At 57.6% G+C, this 14,021-nt stretch overlaps 6 protein-coding genes across 6 annotated transcripts; 3 read left to right on the top strand and 3 right to left on the bottom strand.

Annotated features, from left to right (window-relative positions):
• Nucleotides 1–122: 122 nt before the first annotated feature.
• C8Q71DRAFT_794797 (uncharacterized protein) lies at nt 123–1,890 on the top strand (the record flags this gene model as incomplete). The annotated part of the gene is given in 10 exon segments (XM_047925563.1): nt 123–152; nt 184–203; nt 260–478; nt 498–539; nt 617–693; nt 720–881; nt 956–1,049; nt 1,102–1,340; nt 1,449–1,675; nt 1,699–1,890. 10 exon segments carry the CDS (start codon nt 123–125, stop codon nt 1,888–1,890), a joined length of 1,302 nt encoding a protein of 433 aa, XP_047782121.1.
• A 767-nt stretch (nt 1,891–2,657) lies between these two features.
• On the bottom strand, nt 2,658–3,667 carry C8Q71DRAFT_846023 (uncharacterized protein; the record flags this gene model as incomplete). Its single annotated transcript, XM_047926622.1, has 1 exon — nt 2,658–3,667. One exon carries the CDS (start codon nt 3,665–3,667, stop codon nt 2,795–2,797), a length of 873 nt encoding a protein of 290 aa, XP_047782120.1. The 3' UTR covers nt 2,658–2,794.
• C8Q71DRAFT_740605 (uncharacterized protein) lies at nt 3,500–4,153 on the top strand. The gene is made up of 2 exons (XM_047922769.1): nt 3,500–3,684; nt 3,737–4,153. Exon 2 carries the CDS (start codon nt 3,761–3,763, stop codon nt 4,043–4,045), a length of 285 nt encoding a protein of 94 aa, XP_047782119.1. The 5' UTR covers nt 3,500–3,684; nt 3,737–3,760; the 3' UTR covers nt 4,046–4,153.
• A 22-nt stretch (nt 4,154–4,175) lies between these two features.
• C8Q71DRAFT_804255 (uncharacterized protein) lies at nt 4,176–6,272 on the bottom strand. The gene is made up of 5 exons (XM_047925978.1): nt 6,031–6,272; nt 5,817–5,975; nt 5,542–5,756; nt 5,037–5,487; nt 4,176–4,982 (listed from the first exon to the last, which is right to left on the bottom strand). Exons 1-5 carry the CDS (start codon nt 6,201–6,203, stop codon nt 4,508–4,510), a joined length of 1,473 nt encoding a protein of 490 aa, XP_047782118.1. The 5' UTR covers nt 6,204–6,272; the 3' UTR covers nt 4,176–4,507.
• Nucleotides 6,273–8,417: 2,145 nt separating this feature from the next.
• On the top strand, nt 8,418–9,949 carry C8Q71DRAFT_846021 (uncharacterized protein; the record flags this gene model as incomplete). The annotated part of the gene is made up of 5 exons (XM_047926621.1): nt 8,418–8,517; nt 8,574–8,731; nt 9,034–9,666; nt 9,731–9,841; nt 9,894–9,949. Exons 1-5 carry the CDS (start codon nt 8,474–8,476, stop codon nt 9,947–9,949), a joined length of 1,002 nt encoding a protein of 333 aa, XP_047782117.1. The 5' UTR covers nt 8,418–8,473.
• Nucleotides 9,950–12,100: 2,151 nt separating this feature from the next.
• Nucleotides 12,101–13,763, bottom strand: C8Q71DRAFT_701555 (uncharacterized protein; the record flags this gene model as incomplete). Its single annotated transcript, XM_047920197.1, has 4 exons — nt 12,101–12,599; nt 12,650–13,306; nt 13,361–13,519; nt 13,573–13,763. The coding sequence occupies 4 exons, from the start codon at nt 13,761–13,763 to the stop codon at nt 12,101–12,103; spliced, it is 1,506 nt and encodes a 501-aa protein (XP_047782116.1).
• Between the last annotated feature and the right edge of the window lie 258 nt (nt 13,764–14,021).

Below are 14,021 nucleotides of genomic sequence, written 5' to 3'. Positions count from 1 at the left end.
CTTCCTACCTCACGCTGTACTCTGCCACCATGAAGTCCACCGTTGGGACAATTTCAGTGCATGCGCATCGCAGGCACATTCACCACGCGGACGACTTTCGAAACGTGAGGAACGGAGACGTTATGCTAATATATGCCTTTGACCATGTCACTGTTTGGGACGATGATTGCGTGCGTGACGGAGCCGGAGGATATGGTTCAGAGGTAAGTCACTCAGGCCAATGACTCCTATGCTCTCGTCGTTCATGACAACTTTACAGATGGCGCACATTGGGCGACCCAGTGTGCGATGACGCTCTGCAGACTGTCTTCTCGAGCTCGGCGTCGACTGTGAGGAAGGAGCTTCTGACAAGGTTAGAGACGTACGCTGAAACACATCCCGAAGTGGATGATGTGCATGCCTTCCTCCGCGAGGTCTCGCAGTGCTCGCCAGCAGGCATTCAAGTCACTGGCCGGGAAGTCGAACTGGCACAAGAGCTGTTTCTCGATAACAGCTAGCCAAGCTCTATTGCATTACAGTCTCGCTGGCGGCTTCGCCAGGTGAGTCGTCACTGGCAGGCGCGCGGAGAGGTTGCAACGCCTCTCGGATGTCGCTGACGATAACCCTTTTGCATAAGCCCTCGCATCACCCGGACCCTTCAAGCCGTCTCCTATCTCCTTCCGCACTCTAGCAAATCACTTCAGAAAGCCGCTCGTCCCCCGGCAGACGACGTCCCTCAGATGCGTCCCAGCGCATCATCGGCGCGTCGAATGAACGCATTTTCATTCGGCTCTTAGAGACATTCCAAATGGTCTTGGACGCTCTAGACTGTACGATCACATCCCTTCAAGCAACGAATACCACTGCAAACGCTGCGATTGACTTGAAAGATAGATATCTTCGTACATCGTAATTAGAGCCGGGCAGTGGCTATGCATGGCGATCGACCATCAACGTACGCTATTACATGGCGTAGCTCGTATGCGGGTTCTCGAGCGATGGAGGAAGGAGGGTAGAGAAGATCCCCTGGCCATGGCCGTGCCTATCAATCAGGAAGATCTCAGTGGGACGTAAGTCGACACCTGCGACAGAATTCCCGTGTCGCTCACATCGTAACAAAAGCCTGACAGCGTTCTCCACACTCCCCATCTGGTGCTTGCACCGTCTTCACGTGCACCCCACAGACGAATACATCCGCGCATATCTCGCCCTCTGGCGGCAAGTGGGCTTCTACTTGGGAGTGGACCCGTCTATCATTCTGCGCCATTTCTCTGCGCCTATCACCGCCGACAAGTTCGTCGGGACTACAGCGATGCACCTCTTCTCGACGAACAACCCCTCGGACGCCGCAGACCCCGACGGTCCCTATCCTGCGCGCCGTCTCGAATCGTGCCCCGATATACAACTCATTCGAATACAACTGCGCGCTGACGCGACACATCCTGGGCCCTCCATGTCCGACCGCGTAGGCCTGCCTCCGGCGTCCTTGCGTATGGCTATTCGGATGCACGCCGCGCTCCTCCTTCAGCGCATCCCGCATTGGGTGACGCATTACTATCCCAGGAAGGGGTGGACGGTCAAGAGGCGGGCGGTGCTGAAAGAGGGCATAGCGCGCAGTGTCTGGTGGAGCATTGGCATGCGGAGGGCGTCTTTCCGGCCGCGGACGGATGTCAAGAACCATGCAGATGCGGCGAGGGTGGCGAAGGAGCCTGAGGCGAGATCGCGCCAGGCGTGAAGGAAGCGGAAGCGGTACAGCCAGACATTGCGGATGCTCAACGGCCGTCGGCTAGTGAGGCCTTGAGGCAGTGGCGTGAAGTACTGGCTGATATGATTGTCGTCTGCGTAGGGACTGGTCTCGCTAGTCTCAGTCTTGGGTGGACTGTCTTCCGCTTCCTGTGGTCTCGGTGGTAGATGTGGTTCCATGGTGAATTGTCTCGTATGTGGGCAGTATCATTTATGGTTTGAGAACTTTGTCTGACCACAGCATCATAGTCTACCACAGTGCTGGCGTATATACGAGAAGTGCGGTTGTGTTCAAAGTCCGCTCGTCTCTTCTGTGGCAACTCAACGCGATCACGTGAGACGTGTGTCTTAACCCAGTGCCAGAGCGCCACTCGACGCGACGACCATGGAATCCGGTCGGAGGCCTACGTCTGGCGCAGCAAAAGGAGGCATAAACCGAACCACTGCTGTGGTATGCGTTCACTCACTGGAAGGCATGAGCATATCGTCCATAGCCGTCGCAGTTGAGACTGCCCTCTCTTTCACACTGCACGCGCGACGCGTCGAGAGTGAAAGAGAGGCTGGCTTCAGTGCAGTTCCTTGTCAGCGTAGCTAACATTCTTTAATAATGGCGGCAGTATTATGGTGCTGCTCCTGCCGGAAGGTTAAGTGGCGTATCGTGGCTGTTCAAAGCGCAGAGGCTTACGCAAGACGTGGGTGGCCCTCCTCAAAGCGTGCAACAATGGCCCACCAGCCACATGGCCAATTTGGGCCACAAGTTCAAGTTACGTCTCGCTCGCGCTTTGCTTCCTCTCATCTACCACCACCACCCGGGCTCCTGACTCTCGACAAGCTTCAACCGCCCCTTTCTCAACACAGCAGATTTAGCCATGGTCAAGAACACGGGCAACTACTACCCTGCTTCTGGCTCTATTAGCCATCCCGCCGCTCAGTTCTCGGCCCCTGCATCGCGACCCCCTCCTTTTGTGGCTCCTACGGGGTGGATCCCCTATCCATCGGGGACCCCTGCAGTCATCTACGCACAGCGAGCTGCTGGGCGACCTACCACATACCCGCCTACTTCCCAGGGCGGTTATTCACCCGTCACCGTCGCCGAAGCGTCGACCTCGCGGAATGTGTACCAGAAGGAGCCCACCACCCCTCGGCGCCGCAACCGCGACGCAACACCAACTTCGAACGACGCGCCCCGGCCGTCGAAGTTGACGTACCCGTCGGGCACGCATGCAGACCCGATAGTGATCGATGACTCTCCGGTACGTAGCAGTGCGGCATTGACGGGAGCAAAGCCAGTCCGTGGGGACTTCGCTCGCAGGATCCGTGAAGAATCAATGCCTCTTTCGGCCAGGACATTGAGTGGCCCGCGGCGCAAAGGGGCCTCACTGGCCATATCGATACTACCGCCGAGCGCAAGTGCCGCTCCGCAGGTATCAAAGAAGCGAAAGCGGTCAACGGACGATGGTGCTGAGCACCACAAGGCATCGGACGGCTCAGCTGCCAGTGTAGCCTCGACCATCCGAGGCCAGAAACGCGCGAGGAAGGTGGCTGCCACAAAAGCCAAAAGTCTCCCCGCAACTGTCCAGGCTCCGTCGCAGGGTTGTTCGTCGATGTGTTTTCCAAACCCGTCGGACCCTCGGAAGGCCAATGAGTCTTCAACAGTGGCAAAGTCCGTACCGACGAGGCCCGCCACTGCGTCTCCGCGGATGGCTGTACCCATTCCCGTCGCGGCCGCTGTACCCATTCCCGTCGCGGCCGCTGTACCCATTCCCGTCGCGGCCGCTGTACCCACTCCCATCGTGGCGGTTGTCCATGATCTACTGAGCGAAGGCAATGGAGGATCTGTCGTCTCTGCAGAAACGAAGACCTTGGATGGGGCACCGTCCATCGAGGCTGTCGTAACCGCAGAGAAAATGCCCCAGTCCGCTGCACCTCCCGTTGTTGCGGCCATGATTGATCTCAACTTTGGTGAGTTTCTGAACTTATTCCCGGCTTGTACACAACGTTAATCCCTACCCAGGCGCTCCGCAATCCTCAGGCGCGGATGAGGACGATTTCCAAGATCTTTTCGGTGATCTGTCTAGCGACGATTGAGTCGGTACAACGCATCTTTGCCCTCATCCTTTCTATCATATGTCTCGGTTCACCCCGTCCATTCCCATTCGCGTCCGTACATACAACCTTTTCATCGTATGTCTGTTTTCTTAGTGTTGTTCACTCCATCCATCTCCACTCGCGTCCGTACTACCTGTACTTCATTTGCTACCTCGTCTGGCATCTAGATACCCTGATACCCAACAATTTGATACCCACTTACCATCCTCTGTGATGACTTCACGGTCACGACGACTGGGTCTCGCTGAACTGCGTCGCAGAAGGTTACAATCCTGTTCGCTTGATGTCTCGCGTTTGGTCCGCGTGGCTCACGGCTTCCTGTGAGGCCAGCCGTGCGAAGATACCTCTGTGCTGCGGTTTCGACTGTCGCATGAGTCGGGCATATGCATAGAGTATGATTGCAGCGATCAAGATGAATTTGTGGCGGAACTCCTACTCCGGCTTCGGGTTGTCGCGTATTCATACGGCTGCGAAAGGAACGAGCAATCTGAGCCCATCGACGCTCTCAGTTCCTGCTCGTACCCTACAGCTGCTTCCGCGATGGAGCCATCCCATCGTGATCAGAGAATAACTCATATCATTACAATCAAAGACGTAAGTGGGGGTTACACGCAACCTCACTGGACAGTAATACAGCTATCGTCAGCGATACAGACAGCGAGCGAACCCAGCTCACCTAGACAAAGAAGCCCTTGAAATCCCAGAACGTGCCCTCCACGCCCATGCGCTTCGCCGTCAACTGCGCGACCCTCACGAATAGGGTCCCATCCACGACCTCCGCACCCTCGAGCGCAGTGTCCTCAAACGTGCCGCGGCCGCGCCCGCCGTACGCCTTCGAGTAGTGCAGCAGCGCACGTTGCACCTTCACGACATGGTCGTCGGGGTGCACAATAGCGCGCTCGACGAGCGCGAGCCACGGGTTCGGCGTCGTGCCCGCGGGGGCGAGGGACGGCTTCGGGACCGCCGGCTCCAAGGTGGCGTCGGGCGACGTGCCAGCGTAGAACTCCTTGATGTTGAGGGAGGGCCGTCCCCGTGCGATCCACCAGGACACGCCGGTGATAAAATGCTTGCGCAAGAGGAGGACGCTCGAGCTTGGGGAGAGGTACTCCACAAACGAGGGAAGGAAGAGGCTCGAGGTCAGGACATGCATACTTCGTGGCAGATGTTAGTCGGGATTATGAATCACTTGAGCACCATGTACTCACATGAAGAAGTCAGCGTTGAAGTCGTTGTTGGCGCTCCAGCCGGTGACGCCGTACAGCAAGGTGCACAGCCAACTCAGCTCCTCAATCTTCTGGTCGAGGTCTGCGCCGACGGGCAGCCACTCCTCTGTCATCACAAGGAGGTCTGCGCTAAGCACGTCCGCAACCTTCTCGTAGTGCGCGATAGCGCCCGCGGGGTCCAAGTGCGGCTTCAGGCCGAGCTTCGCCGCACTGAAGCGGTCGTCCTTCAGAATGCGCGCCGCGATGTCGAAGGCGTGCACGCCTAGGCTGGTCTTCGGTGGCACGGCGGGCGCAGAACTGTTCAGGAGGAGGTTGGAGAGTTTTTCGGTCACTTGCGCGACGGCGCTCGACCCTGCCTCCGAGAGGGCTGCGAACTCAGACGCGGTGAAGTACTTCGTGGCCTCAAGCGGGTGGCACGCCGTTTGCGCAAGACCTGTAGTGCATCCAGTGAGATTCGGCGAACATCGTCAGCTGTGACTCTTGTTACCTTCCGCGACGAGGCCCAACAAGCCGAATTCGAGACCATAGCCGACGAAGATCAATGGGTGGTAGGCGCGGGCGTAGAAGCGGTCGAACATGGCGCGCGTGAGGGCATCACCCGTGAAGTTCGCCGCACGAGAGAAGATGTGCTCCTCGATGGTTGCACTAGCGCCCTTCTCTTCGAGCTCACGCTGGAAGTAGAGTAGGTACGCGTCGTAGTAGCTGTGGAGACGGAGGAGCAGCGATCAATAATAGGTGGCAGAAGTGGAAGAGTATGCTGACTTGAGTTTGCCAAGGTGCTCATTGAAGGTCTCCTTGGTGATGGTGCTCGGCGAGGCGGTGTATGGGCGCGTCATGGGCTCCTGCGTCTTGTAGATCGCATTATAGAGAGACGCTGCACCACCGAGTGCGTATACGGCGAGAATCTGGTGCGAGATGTGACTTGGGTAGGTCAATACTCGAACGAATAGGTCCTCGCCTACACTAAAGAACGTACTTGTGGAAACCTTGGTCGTTGATGAAGGCATGACGCTGTACATGGTTCTCCCTGAGAGTCTTGGTCACTGCGAGGTTCGTCTCATGAGTAATGCCTGGAAGGCGTTCGGGACACTTGGTCGACGGCGGGGGCGAGGGCAAGGGGAAGAGCGCGTCGAGGTTGCTGTCGAACATGGCGATCTTGGACGTTGATCAATGCGATGTCTTCGAGGATCACCCTGTACAATGAGCAGATGTTGATTGGACCATGGATGGAACGCACCAGCTTTTTATACACGAGGGTACAGCGTCGTTCTACCCAGGAACACTGACTGAATTGATCGATTGCACTGAGCAGACCTGACACCATCAGCCCCGCTCATGGTGATGGGACGTCCATATGAGCGCGCAACAAGTACAATGAAGCGTAATCAGAGGTCAGTCGATACATCCGCATCGTGCGCGATTCAGCTCCTGGCCGTGGAAGCTGATAAACGTTACATGAGCCAAAGCAATAAACTCAGCATGTAAGTGGGGTCTAAAACAGGTGCCTCGAGGAGAGCCAAGGAGATACACAGCACATGCAGGCGATCCGGAGACGATATCTCAACGCGGACGCCCGGGAGGTACGGCCGGAAGTTCACAATCAATAGGGCTGCTCAATTCTCGCCGCCCGTTCGTCGGTTCGTCGGGCACCTGCCCCGTAAGGCAGGTAGCATCAGATCCGGATCAAGCCCGACAGATTCCCGATTGATCCAGCCACCGCCTACCGAAAGCGGCAGGACCAACGAGAGAACGAGCTCAGGTCAGCTCACTTCCCGACTGTACATTACTTACGAGGTGTCGGATGTGTACGATACCCACAGAATATTTGAATCTTGCCAATTGCTATGGGATGCATGTACACAGTGTCGAGGGCTCGCTATCAGTGGGCTTACATAATCACATAGGTAGTCAGCAGTAACTTTCCGTTAACGCGCGCGTTCACTGCTGTCAGTTCACAATCTTGAGTCTCGTTTCTAGTCGGGCTATTCATCGCGTTTTTCTTCCCCTGCCGCTCTCTCATCTGTCCCGACAATAACCTACATTGACTGCTAAAAATGTTATGTAATGCATCTTACATTTACATTCTTTAACTTCGAAATCGCCGTTCACAGCTCTGCGACGGTAAACCAACCAGGACGTGAGCGCTTGAGCGCTTGAGCTCCGAGTCACCCTAGGCTCGTCCTCTGGCTGGTGAAAGGTCGTATCGGTCAGTGCTAAGTATCGACGAGTCGTTGAGCGCCATTGTCCGTAGGCGGTGGCTGGATTAGTCGGGAATCTGCCGGGCTTGATCCGGATCTGATGCTACCTGCCTGACGGGGCAGGTGCCCGACGAACCGACGAACGGGCGGCGAGAATTGAGCAGCCCTACTGGGTGGCGCTCTGCCTCGCACCCTTCTTCCGACTGCTTCACATCGTTCCCTACCCGGACGAACACGGCTACCCTGAGGATGAAGACACAGTCGCACTCAAGCCGCACTGGTTGAACCTGCCTAGATATCATCGGAAGTTTCATAACTCACAGCAATAGATGCGCTCGCTGCACGCTCCTGCTCAACCCGAAGCTCCCCGATGACAGCCTCGTTTCCAGGGAAATTGAATGGAGTGGAATGTGAATCGTCGAAGGAGAAGCTCTCTGGCCAATGCCGCAGACGCGGCATGCTGTCGATGTCGATGTTGAAGCCGCCAGTCTTAGCCGTCTGCTGACTCCGAGCAATGCATCTGCCAAACGGGTCCGCGTCGCAAGGGGTTTGGTCAGCATGTTGTCAGCAGCAGCGGTCAGAGGCGACAGCAGAACACGCATGGAGGTAACCCTGAGGTAACCTTAAGCAGACCTCAAGCATAGTGCACACTTGGCGTCAGAGTGGCGGGCCACCGTGCCAGCTGTCTCTGGCGCCTATCCGTCTGTATCGCGGTCACGTGGTAAGTTGGTCGTACGCGATCGACGCCCGGGCCCGTCGCCGAGTCTCGACGAACCGTCCTGAATGTGCTCCCCATGCTCGATGCGATTCAAGCGATACTCAGTACCATGTTTTGGAAACTTATTTGGGTGTTTGAAGCCAGACGATCGCCCTCAACTCAGGTGGACACATCCACTGTAACTTCCGTACGCATACGGTTGTGCTGCGTGCAGCGGCGGCGAGAGCTGGTCTCGCAGATCTGCCGAGTATAATGGAGACTCATCGCCCAGGATAAGGTCAAAGCTCTCCCTCATGTGCATAATGCATACACCCCTGACGCACCAGACGTGACAGCAGTGGCAACGGTCGAACAAAGGAACAATGTATCTCATTTCGCCACACGCGCCACCCCGGATCCGCTTAAAAGCGCGCTGACTTCGAGCTGAACGTTCGAACAACTTCTCCCCGCTACTACTGCCTTCCCACCTTTTTGAACCATACCTTCGCATCCAGGCTTGTACCATGGCCACCGGTCAACACTCTATTTGTTCATCGACATCACCTCGGTGCGCACGACAACGTAGCCTCGAAGGAAGCTATTAATGTTCACATCAACCCACAGTTTTACCACACCTCAAGACTACGAGTGGGAAGACCTTGGGGAAGGGATCTTCATCGCCCGGCAGGTGGCTCCCTCTTCTTTGCCAACGCAGGATCGTAGGGAGACGAAGCAACGAGAAAACGGATCTGCATTGGACTCATCCAGTGCTCAGCATACTCGTGCGTATCCCCATCCTGCGTCGCAGTGCTTCTGACTACAACTCGGATGCCAGCTGTCCAACCTCTCAGTGCCACCTCGTCGCAGAGCAAACTTTCCCCTAAGAGAGGGGACTTCTGGCGTTCTGTCATGAGCTCATCAATCCCGCGCTCGGCGCACGTCTCACCGGAGAGGCGTATCCAGAGAGAAGGAAAAGAAACTCCAGCCACCCCGGGCCCATCCTCTCCTCTCGCCGGGCCTGCATGTTCGCCTCCGCCGCGATCCACAGCGGGCTCGCCTCACTTCCACGCACCCCCTCTCACAGCGCTACCGACGGACGCGGAGAGAGAACGGCCAGGACGACAGCGGTGCAAGACGACCCGGCACACCTCTCGCGGGACCAATGTCGAGCCCGACGCGTGGGACATCCGCACTCCGGAGACGATGTCCGTCCCAAAGACCGCTGGCAGACGTAGGCGTAGCGCACATGGACATCTGGCTGCATCACCCGGCGATGCGCCTCCCGCGAAGCGCACGAGGAGGGGCAGAGAAGGTGCTGTCGAACGCACTCCCGGTACTCGCTCTGGCACGATCGCGGCTACCACCTTTGTTAGCCAACTCCCAGGGAGTCGTACCAGCGCTCAAAGCGCGCCCCGCACGCTCACAGCGAACGTGAAACGGAGGGTGCGTACCCAACCTGGTGCCGCCCTCACTGGGGTTAGATCCCAAACGGTGGCCCCGGAGGCCCTAGCTTTGAGCCCCTCACCGTCACGGCTGGATGCGTCTAACACGGGACGCGTTACTGGCAACAACGAGCGCGCGATACCCCGTCGCAAACGATTGATACCCGGCAGTGCCCCCGAAGTGCACACATCCAGCCCGGTACCGAACTCGTTGGCTCTTCCGCCTACAATCACGGTGACCGAATTCGAGGCACCAAGATCGCCGCCGAGCATGGGTACGTTCCTCTTGTTCTGTACACGGACGTCAGAACATCAAGTACTAACGGCGTGTTTGTGTAGGAGATGTACTAGATGGTGCCACGCCACTCCGTCGGCCACCAATCTTACCGGCCACGGACAGCAGTGTGGCATCCCTATTCCCAAACCCGTCAAAGCGAAGTAGCAAGCTCGGTAAGCTATCCCTGCGTTGTGCTTGCGACGGAGTCATTGATGCTTGTCGCAGCTCCTACCGATAGCTTCAACTCCCTGTTCAGCGAGGCTCCGAGCTCGGTGGACTGATACTCCCTCGCTTCCTCTGCGCCACGCCTCTCCGCGCTTGTGGTGCCTTCGGTATCATGGTGCCGATGAATGCCTGCTCGCCGCCGGGCTTGGTAGAAGTACCTTGGCTGGCCCGCGACGACGGCGATGTTATACCAGCTCATTGCCATCGTCAGGACCGATCGACTGTGATGCGAGCTTCACCATCGTCAGGACCGATCATCTCTGATGAGAAGTTCGGGTACACCGACTATCTCGAGAGGCCGATTGGGGCGCATTTGACGAAGCAGTGCCTCTTCCGCCATCACTACCCGCGTTGGCTTGCTACAAAGGCGACTATACCGGGCCCGGCAAACAATACCCGTGCATCGCGACTCCCGCTTTTCGTGGCCCCTACGGGGTGGATCCCCTATCCATCGGGGACCCCTGCAGTCATCTACGCACAGCGAGCTGCTGGGCGACCTACCACATACCCGCCTACTTCCCAGGGCGGTTATGCCCCCGTCACCGTCGCCGAGGCGCCGACGTCGCGGAGTGTGTGTTTGAAGGAGCCTATTCCTCGGCGCCACAACCGTGACGCAACGCCAATTCCGAACGACGCGCCCCGACCGTCGAAGTTGACGTACTCGTCGGGCACGCCTGCAGACCCGATAGTGATCGAGGACTCTCCGGTACGTAGCAGTGCAGTAACGACGGGCGCGAATCCAGTCCATGGAAACTTCGCTCCCAAAGCAAAAGGCAGAAGGCGAACACAGCCCCAAATCCCTCCAATCAATGGACATTCATCAGTGTGCAGTTATCCGAAGACGGCAAGCCCACGGATGTACCGATTCCGCACGATAAGTCAGAGGAGCCCAGGCACTTTCCCTCCCCGCCGGTCGCTAAAGCGCTCCAAGTCATACGACCAAAGCCCATGGTTGCGCTGCCTTCAGGCTATCTGAAGACCCATACGCCTACTCCAAAAGAGCCCGTGGACGTGAAATCCTCCCTGGGCGTGCTTGAGCGTGTTTCGCGTGAAGCCGCCGAGCACTCGACGTTGCCGGTACAGCCTGATGCTTACGACCGCGCACCCCGGGACATCAACATTGACGCTGAACCGTCTAGTACGACAGCAAAACGGGTCTTTCAGGCTGGTCTGTCCCTGGCAGAGCTCGACGGCCATGTCAGCATCCCCGGGCCATCACAGGATTCGCGAAGAGTCAATGCCTCTTTCGGCCAGGACATTGAGTGGCCTGCGGCGAAAGGGAGCCTCACTGGCCATGTCGATGCTGCCGCCGAACACAAGCGCCGCCCCACAGGTATCGAAGAAGCGAAAGTGGACGACGGACGATGATGCTGAGCACTGCAAGGCATCGGACGGCTCAGCTGTAGCGTCGACGACCCGAGGCCAGAAACGCGCGAGGAAGGTGACTGCGAGAAAGCCAAAAGTCTCCCAACAACTGTCCAGGCTCCGTCGCAGGGTTGTTCGTCGATGGCTTTTCCAAATCCGCCGGAACCTCGGAAGGCCAGAGTTCATACCGACGACTTCCAAGATCTGTTCGCGAATCTGTTCGGCGAGGATCGAATCGATGAACCCGCCGTATGAGTTCGTTCAGCGAGGACTTCCACCCGTTACGCAGCGCGTCATCTTGTCCAGTACACACTTATGGGCCATCCTAGATATTGTACCCTGATACCTAACAACTCAATCTCTCTGGCACCTTCGTCATGATGGTGAACCAGAGAGGTAGGAGAGCGAAGCGTAGAGAAGAGGAGATGGCCCGGCTTTGGCAGGAAGTGGGGCGGTGGAACTCGTTCGGGACTACCGTGGGCAGCAAGGAATGTCACGGCACAACTACTCCCCAAACCTCAGCCTCAGGGGGAAGACAGGACTTACGCAGCCGATGGTACGTCTTCCTGACGATGTGGCATGCAGCAATTGCAGTCGAGGGAGTGAAGGAGGGCGGCAAGAGCAGAAGGTCATGACGGCGCCTCCAGAGTCGAGCATTGCATTCGCTGAATGCACTGCTCGAGTCTGACGGCATCGTCGTTACCCAGGCTCGTATGTGACCGTCGAAGCCGTGGGCCATGTTGGATTTTTTATCAGAGACGACGAGGTGAGTATATTATTCTCAATGTCAACGATACATGAGCAATGCACAGCATCAACCGCAGCAGCTCGAGCATGTACGATCAGTCAAAGAACCCATGGAAGTCCCACCCCTTATTCTCCTCGCCTTCCCTCATCCATCCGATCCTATCCTGGCTCAGCGCCGCCACCCTCAAGAACAAGCTCCCATCCAGTACGTCCGCGCCGTCCAGGCCGGGCACGTTCGCGAACCGACCCGCCGGCGTCGCGCCGTAGAGGCTGGCGAAGTGCGCTAGGGAACGCTGGAGCTTCGCGATGTGGTCGTCGTTGTGCGCGAGCGTGCTCTGCAGGATCTGGAACCACGCGCTCGTCGTCGGGTCCGCGGAGAGCGCGTCTTTGTGCGGCGTGGGTGCGGGGCCGGGCGCGTGCGGGTGGGTGGCAGTGGATGCGTAGAAGTCGCGGATGGGGAGGGCGGGGCGGCCGCGCGCGATGTACCATGCGAGAGAGGTGCTGAAGTACGCGCGGAGGAAAATCGAGATGGAGGTCGGGGAGAGGTACGGGACGTAGGAATGTAAGAACAACACGGAGGTGACGAGGTGGAGGCTTTGAAGGAGTCAGTGAGAGTAGTGCGAAGGGTGTTGCGGTCTACCTACAAGAAGAAGTCCCCGTTGAACTTCTTGCCGGGCGCGGAATGCCTCCCGCCCCAGCCGCCAACACCGTACAAGATGACGTTCATCCAATTGAGCTCCTCGATCTTGCGGTGAACTGCCTCCTTGTCTCCGCGGTTGACAGTCCATTCCGCCGCGAGCTCGAAAATCTGTTGCCCTCGCGCCTCCAGCACGTTGGTCAGCATGGTCTCATCTGCAGGACTCTCGACGGGGATCCCGACCGCTGATGGAGCGTATGCAGGATCGTTCGCGATCTTCGCAAGGATCGCAAGAGCGTGCGACTCCGTAACTTCTGTGCGCCCGTTTGTCGTGCCATTCAGACCGACTGACGACAGCGCCGCGGTAATGTTCGATAGCGACGAAGCGAACGCACTTCCTGTCGAGGTGAAGAGCGAGGGCGGGAACATATAGTCGGGCTGGACACAGAGCTGACCGAGACCCTCGGCCACCATGCCGGGGAGCCCAAATTCGCAACCATAGCCAACGTGGATGACCGGGTGGAGTACGCCTGACAGAAAGCGATTGAGCATCCGCTTCGGCGGCTTGTTGACCTCGGGTGAGAATAGGTACTGCTCGAGAACAGGGCTGATTCCCCATTCACGTATGGCTGACGCGAAGAACTCCATGTACGCATGATAGTAGCTGCGACGTGCCGTCAGGTGCGGGGATTGATGACCATGTTAGCAAGCGACTTACTCCTCGTCGCCTATGTGTTCATTGAAGTTGTCCTCGGTGATCGCTGATGGCGACCTGTAGGCGGGACGCTGAGAGGCGGACTCAGACTCGTAGGCGGCTTCAAGTAGCGCAGGTGTCGCCCCAAGCTGGTAGATTGCCAGGAGCAAATGGGCTGCGTGGCTGCAAATCGGGAGTCAAACAGATGAGCTGCCGTGCACGACGCAGACACTCACTTGTGGAATCCCTTGTCGTTGAAAAAGATGTGCCAACGAGTATGATTATCTTTCAGCAGCTGTGCCACCGTGATGCTAGACTGACGAGATACCCCGGGGAGACGCTGAGGAGACAGGGTCGAGGGAGGCGGCGAGGGCAAAGGAAACAGGGCCTCAAGCCTGTCACCTTGGGCAATTGTCGTCTTCGTCATGACTGTACGGTTCTGAGAGGCCTCAGCACTATCGAGGCGGTGTGAGCACCCGTGAACTGCACATGACGTCAACCAGAAAGGGTCAGAAGGCACCATTACGGGGTTGGAGCGAACTTGGACGGTGCCGTTAAGGTTGGCGAAACTCCCATTGCGGCGAGCGCGAGATCTTGGCGGGCGTAGGCTGGTGCATACAGTAATGATTCGGAGTGCGTCTGAAGGTGAGTCCAACGCTGTCTCTGCTACAGTACGTCGGCGAAG

Source organism: Rhodofomes roseus (assembly GCF_022264815.1).
Source record: "Rhodofomes roseus strain CIRM-BRFM 1785 chromosome Unknown C8Q71scaffold_4, whole genome shotgun sequence".
NCBI lineage: Eukaryota > Fungi > Basidiomycota > Agaricomycetes > Polyporales > Fomitopsidaceae > Rhodofomes > Rhodofomes roseus.
This window is presented reverse-complemented; position numbering and strand designations above follow the sequence as displayed.